Raw genomic sequence first — 6401 nt, 5'->3', positions numbered from 1 at the left:
TGTGTGTGCTTGGTGTATGTAGTGTGTGCGCGTGAGGTGTATGTGTAGTGTGTGCGAGGTGTATGTGTAGTCTTTGTGTGTGCGCGTGAGGTGTATGGGTAATGTGTGTGCGTGAGGTGTATGTGTAATCTGTGTGTGCGCGTGAGGTGTATGTGTAGTGTGTGCACGTGAGGTGTATGTGTAGTCTGTGTGCGTGCATGCACGTGAGGTGTATGTGTACTGCGTGCATGTGTGTGCATGAGGTGTATGTGTAATGTGTGTGCATGCTTGCGCGTGAGGTGTATGTGTAGTGTGTGTGCATGTGTGCTTGGTGTATGTAGTGTGTGTGTGCGTGAGATGTATGTGTAGTGTGTGTGCGCGCGTGAGGTGTATGTGTAGTGTGTGCGTGTGTGTGCGAGGTGTATGTGTAGTCTGTGTGCGTGCATGTGCGTGAGGTGTATGTGTAGTGTGCGTGTGTGCGTGTGTGCACGTGAAGTGTATGTGTACTGTGTGCATGTGTATGCGTGAGGTGTATGTGTAGTGCGTTTGCAAGGGGTGTGCTGTGCCTGTGTGGCCACACTTCTGGGGGTCCCGGTGTAAGCTCGGGACGCCTGTCCCTCCCCTGCCGTCCCCACAACAGCTACTCCAAGGACTACGACCCCGAGGACTGGCTGCAAGTGGACGGAGCCACGGGCCGCGTGTGGACGCAGCGGGTGCTCAGCCCGGCCTCGCCCTTCCTCAAGGACGGCTGGTACAGGGCCATCATCCTGGCCCTGGACGACGGTGAGCCGCCAGCCCGCCCCTGGCACGGGGGCGCTCTGACCTGGCTTCGCCCTGGGGCTCAGCTGTGCCCCTTTGCGCAGACTGGCAGGGCGGGCCTGGGCGGGGACGCTGAGCCCGCCCGCCCCTCCGCCCGCAGCCACCCCGGCCCGCACAGCCACCGGCACCCTCTCCGTGGAGATCCTGGAGGTGAACGACCACGCCCCCGTGCTGGCGCCGCCGCCACCAGGCAGCCTGTGCAGTGAGCCGCACCAGGGCCCCGGCCTCCTCCTGGGCGCCACGGACGAGGACCTGCCCCCGCACGGGGCCCCCTTCCATTTCCAGCTGAGCCCCAGGCTGCCGGAGCTGGGCCGCAACTGGAGCCTGAGCCCGGTCAACGGTGCGCTCCCTGCCCCGCTAGCCCGCTGCTCAGGGACCCGGGGGGTCGCGGCTCCGGGGTCCTGCCGCGTGTGCGCCCCACGGCTGCACCCTGGGAGGGCGGGCTCACTCACGTGCCCAGCGGACGGATGGGAAGCAGGCCCGGGGTCTCCGGATGCCAGCCCCGTCCGGGCACTGGGGGGCAGGCGAGGCGGGGGCCGGCCCGGGAAGTCGCTGACCGCGGGCGCCCTCCTCAGTGAGCCACGCACGCCTGCGGCCGCGGCACCAGCTCCCCGAGGGCCTGCACCGGCTCAGCCTGCTGCTCCGGGACTCGGGGCAGCCGCCCCAGCAGCGCGAGCAGCCGCTGAACGTGACCGTGTGCCGCTGCGGCCAGGACGGCGCCTGCCTGCCGGGGGCCGCGGCGCTGCGAGCGGGGGGCGCGGGCGTCAGCTTGGGCGCCCTGGTCATCGTGCTGGCCAGCGCCCTGCTGCTGCTGCGTGAGTGCCCCGCGCCCGGCCCCCTGCCCCCGCGCTCTCCAACCTCGCGGACCCCCACCCTGGACCCCGCCACGGGCCCCGCGGACTCCCACCCTGGACCCCGCCACGGGCCCCGCGGACCCCCACCCGGACCCGGGACCCGCCCCGCCCCCGCCGGTCCCAGCCTCTGTCCTGTGTCCCCAGTGCTGGTCCTGCCCGTAGCCCTCCGAGCGCGGATGCGGCGGCGTTCGCGGGGCAAGGGGCTGCTGCTCGGGCCCCAGGACGACCTTCGGGACAACATCCTCAACTATGACGAGCAGGGAGGCGGGGAGGAGGACCAGGTGAGGGATGGGCTCCTCCAGGTGGCCCCGGTGAGGAGGGGCAGTGGGGCGGGAACCCCAGCCGGGCTTTCCCAGTGGCCCGGGCTGAGCTCCACCTCCCCTGCCCGCAGGACGCCTACGACATAGCCCAGCTGCGCCACCCTGCAGAGCTGAGCGCGCGGGGCGTCCCTCTGGGCCGGCCGCCGCTGCGCCGCGATGCCCCCTACGGCCGCGTGCCCCCTCAGGCCTCGCGAGCGATGCCCACCAGCCCCGCCGACATCGCGGACTTCATCCATGATGTGGGTGCTCCGGGGACTCGCAACCACACGGGCGGGCAGCGGTGCACGCACGTGCAAGCGCAGACACGTGCATATACGCATGTGCGCACATCTACACACATGCACATACGAGCGTGGCACGTACATACACACGGGCACACACGTGCACACACGCTAAGCCTTTCCAGAGATGCTGTGTTCTGTCAGGTCCTGGTGGGTGAGCTCACCAGAGGGACCCCTGAACACAGGCAGGGCCCCCCCGCCTTGGGGTGCACAGGCTGGAGCTGGCTCTGGCTACCCAGGAAGGGCTTTCCAAGCATGTGGGCGTGTCCACCCCACTGGAGCCACTGGGGCGTCCCCAGAGCTTTGTCACTCTATGTTAATAATGTAGTAGACACCAAAGCAGGAAATCCACTGGGGGACAGCAGGGGAGGGGCTCACAGGTAACCCTCCACTACACCTGCCTGCAGCCCAGCACTCCGCCAGGAGAAGCCCCCGGCACACGCACGGGCCACCTGGGGGGTGGCAGGCACAAGGTCTGGCTAGGAGCACGTGTCCCCACAGCTGAGAGGACAGAGATGGAGACAAAACCCCGGAAGGCAGAGCCGCTGGTCCGGTGGACGAGGGTGCCCAGGTGGCCTCATTTCTGAAGGAGACAGGGCACAGTGGCAGGGACAGCACAGAGTCCTTGGGGAAAGGGCTGGTCGTAACCCCCAGGAAGGAGTGCTCAGGCCTCTGCCACCCTCCTGTGCTGGTGCCTTGGGCCACGGTGCCCTGGGCTGCGGCTGGGCGGGGGAGGGTGCCCGCTGGCCCCTGCGTGGTCCTGAGCTCCCTGGAACCTCTTTGCAGGGTTTGGAGGCTGCGGACAGCGACCCCAGCGTGCCGCCCTATGACACGGCTCTCATCTATGACTACGAGGGGGACGGCTCCGTGGCCGGGACTCTGAGCTCCATCCTGTCCAGCCTGGGCGACCAGGACCAAGATTATGACTACCTCAGGGACTGGGGCCCCCGCTTCGCCCGGCTGGCAGACATGTACGGGCACCCGAGGGGGTCGGACTAAGGGCCTGGACTTGGCGCCTCGATGTGGCCACTGGGCCAGGGAGGGAGGCTTTGTCCTGGGTACCCCTCCACCCAGATGCACAGGGCACCTGCCTGACCGTGGGAGCCCGTCTGGACACACCAGCCCCAGGCCAAGTGGCAGAGGTGGCCTCCAACCCGACAGCCCGAGGGCACCTGGCCCCACCCCATGGGCCCTGGGCGGCCTCCTCCGGGAAGGGCCCAAGTCCAGGGCAGGACTCAGCGGGGGAGGGGGCGTCTGTGTAGCAAGAGCTGCCCTGAGTCCCCCCGCTGGGGCCACACTCCCCCCACTCCTACCTGTGCCTCCCATGAGCGGACCTCCTCTTTGTACGAAAGTGAGCAGCCCCTGGGTAAATCTGAATGGAAAACATGCTAGTCTCTGCAGTGCGGTCGGTCGGCGGGAGGGAGCGCTGGGCGGTGGAGGGCTGCGGGGCGGGGCCTGGGCGCTCAGGTGCGCGGGGGCGGGGCCCGGGGTGCGCAGGTGCGCACGTTGCGCCGGGTGCACGTGGGGCCGCCTGCGTCCCTTCTCACGCCCCCTCCGGCGCACTGCGGCGGAGCCCGGGATTCCCTGCCGCCAGCGCGCACGCGCGGGCCCGGAGGTGCGCGGGGGCGGGGCCCGGGCGCTCAGGTGCGCACGTTGCGCCCGGGTGCGCTGGGCGCCCGGCTGCGTCCTCCGTGGCGGCTCCGCTGCGAGCTCCAGGACCGGGGGCCCCGCCTGGCGAGCCCGAGCCGCCCTGAAGCCCGGGCCGGGGCCGCTTCCACGGGTGGGCGGCTCCAGGCGGTCGGGACCTTGGGCGTCCCGGTCCGGGGCGGGGCCAGGGAGGCCGCGAGGCTGCAGGGGTCGGGGCCGGGGCCGCTGCGCCTTCGTCTGCGTCTCAGCACTTTCCAGGTTCCCAGAGGATTCTGCGAGGTCCTCTTCCAAGTCACTTTATCACGTTCTGAATCCGTCTCTGTGAATCTTCTGGCAACGGCACCGCATTCCTGCGTTCGGTAGGGAGAGCGGACGCCTCGACGCCGGCGGAGTCTCCGGTTCCGAGAACAAGTAAGGTCGTTTGGGTTTTTTTTTATTTTGTTTTTTGTTTTTGATTGTTTGGTTTTTGGTTTGTTTTTTGAGACAGAGTCTCGCTCTGTCACCGGGGATGGAGCGCAGTGGCGTCATCACAGCTCACTGCAGCCTCCAACTCCTGGGCTCCAGCGATCCTCCCGCCTGGGCCTCCCTCAGTGCTGGGACTGCAGGCCGAGCCACCGCGCTGGGCCACGGTCGCGTTTGCCCTCCACTCTGATTTCTTTGCGATAGCACAGTGAGGAAAATCACACCGGACGCTGCGCAGTACTCACAGTTTCCTAACTACTAATTGGCTTTTTTTTGCTTTGAGAATGGTCTCTGTATTTGCAGAGACCCCTAAAATCCCTCGTTGGCAGTATGTTGCATTTAAGAACGCCGTTAGCTCCTTTAAAAGTGTTATTCAAGTTCCATTCACCTAACACCATTCCAAGGTGTACAAGTCAGTGTCATGGAGCAAATGTGACGGAGCCACCGTAGACTGCACGGCGCCAAACTGTCCGTCAGGTGGAAGTGGGGGAAAAAGAAAAGAAAGAACACAGTTCCAAAAATGCTTCATCACCAGGAAAGAAGCCTGTGCCCATTCGGCAGTCGCTGCATGTCCGCGCCCTGTGGCCTGGGGCAGCCAGTGATCCGCTTTCTGTCTGGATTTGCTGATTCTGGGCATTTCATTAAGTGGAACCACAGACCACGTGGCCGTTTGTGCCTTCGCGTGGCATCGTGTTCCCAGGGTTCACCGCGCTGTAGCTCGGTCCGTGCTGCGCCCCCATCTGTGACCAGGGACAGTCCGCTGTCTGGACAGACGACCACATGTCTGTCCATTTCTCTGCCCGGGAGCACCGCGCCATCCCCACTCTGGGCCGTTTGTGACTAGTGCTCGCTCCAGCGCCCGTTTGCGGTTCTGGGCAGGTGCCCAGAGTGGAACGGTTGGGTCACGTGGTGACTCAGTGTTGACATCTTTGAGGAACAATTTACTTCCTTTTTTTTTTTTTAGAGTGATCTTGGATTTAAATTTAAAATTTTTTTAATAAGGGCAAAACGTACATAACATGAAACTTACTATTACTATTTTGTCTGACAGTGCAGCCTTGCCTCCTGCTCTTTTTTTGTTACTAATTGTGGAATATCTTTTTCCATCCTGTCACTTTCAGTCTATTTGTGTCTTTGTATCTCCAGTGAGTCTCTAGTAGACAGCATATAGTCGGATCACTTGTTTCTGTCCATCCTGCCAACCTCTGTGTTGTGACTGGAGCATTTAATCCACTTAAAGAAAACACCAATGAGGAGGCGCTTCTGTCATCGTGCTTCTGTTTTCTACGTGCCTTATAGCTTTGTGGTCCCGCATTTCCATCCTCTATGTTTAGTTGATTTTTTATAGTGAAATGTTCAAATTCCTTTCTTATTTCTTTCTGTGCATATTCTGCAGCTGTTTTCTTTGTGGTTACCATGGGGATTACCTTTAACATCCCAAAGTCATAACACCCTCAGCTGAATTTATACCAGCCTGGCTTCCATGACATAAAAACTCCGCACCTGTACAGCTCCAGCCCCACGTGCCCAAAAATATAAACCAATTCTTTCAAGTGCATTAGTCTCTTAAAGTACGTAGGAGAAGAAATGTGGAGTTAGAAACCAAAGTTACATTAATACCAGCTTTTAGACTACTACTTGCTTTCTGAAATGTATTAGTCTCTTAAACCACATGGAAAACAAAAAGTACAGTCCTTCCCACGGACGTTGCAAGCTGTCAGTAGACTCCAGTTCCAGGTAGTTACACCGGAGACTCTGCCAGCGCCACTGTGGTCCAGGTGGGGGACGGATTCCTGTGCTCCCCACACCCCATCTTCCCAGAACTGTCTCTTCTCTTCCTTTTAAAAATACTGTGCTCATCCTTGTGAATGTAAAATATCTCACTGTGGTTTTGATTTGCATTTCCCCAGTGACTGAGGATGTTGGGCATTACTTCACACGCTCATTGGCCATTTGTATATCTTCTTTGGAGACATGTCTGTTCCAGTCCTTTGCCCATTTTTAAAATTAGGTCGTTTGCGTTTTTGTTGTTGAGTTTT

At 61.6% G+C, this 6401-nt stretch overlaps 1 protein-coding gene across 1 annotated transcript in view; it reads left to right on the top strand.

Annotated features, from left to right (window-relative positions):
* The window catches only part of CDH15 (cadherin 15, type 1, M-cadherin (myotubule)), a 34060-nt gene that overhangs the window by 19115 nt on the left and 8544 nt on the right, over nucleotides 1–6401 (top strand). Inside the window, exons 15-20 of the mRNA XM_012657162.1 lie at nucleotides 620–762; nucleotides 899–1138; nucleotides 1374–1613; nucleotides 1797–1963; nucleotides 2044–2211; nucleotides 3040–3224. Of these exons, the coding sequence (XP_012512616.1) occupies nucleotides 620–762; nucleotides 899–1138; nucleotides 1374–1613; nucleotides 1797–1963; nucleotides 2044–2211; nucleotides 3040–3224 (1143 nt within the window). The remainder of the gene's footprint in view (nucleotides 1–619; nucleotides 763–898; nucleotides 1139–1373; nucleotides 1614–1796; nucleotides 1964–2043; nucleotides 2212–3039; nucleotides 3225–6401) is intronic.

This window comes from Propithecus coquereli, unplaced genomic scaffold (assembly GCF_000956105.1).
Source record: "Propithecus coquereli isolate 6110/MARCELLA unplaced genomic scaffold, Pcoq_1.0 Scaffold531, whole genome shotgun sequence".
In the NCBI taxonomy this organism is placed as follows: domain Eukaryota; kingdom Metazoa; phylum Chordata; class Mammalia; order Primates; family Indriidae; genus Propithecus; species Propithecus coquereli.
This window is presented reverse-complemented; position numbering and strand designations above follow the sequence as displayed.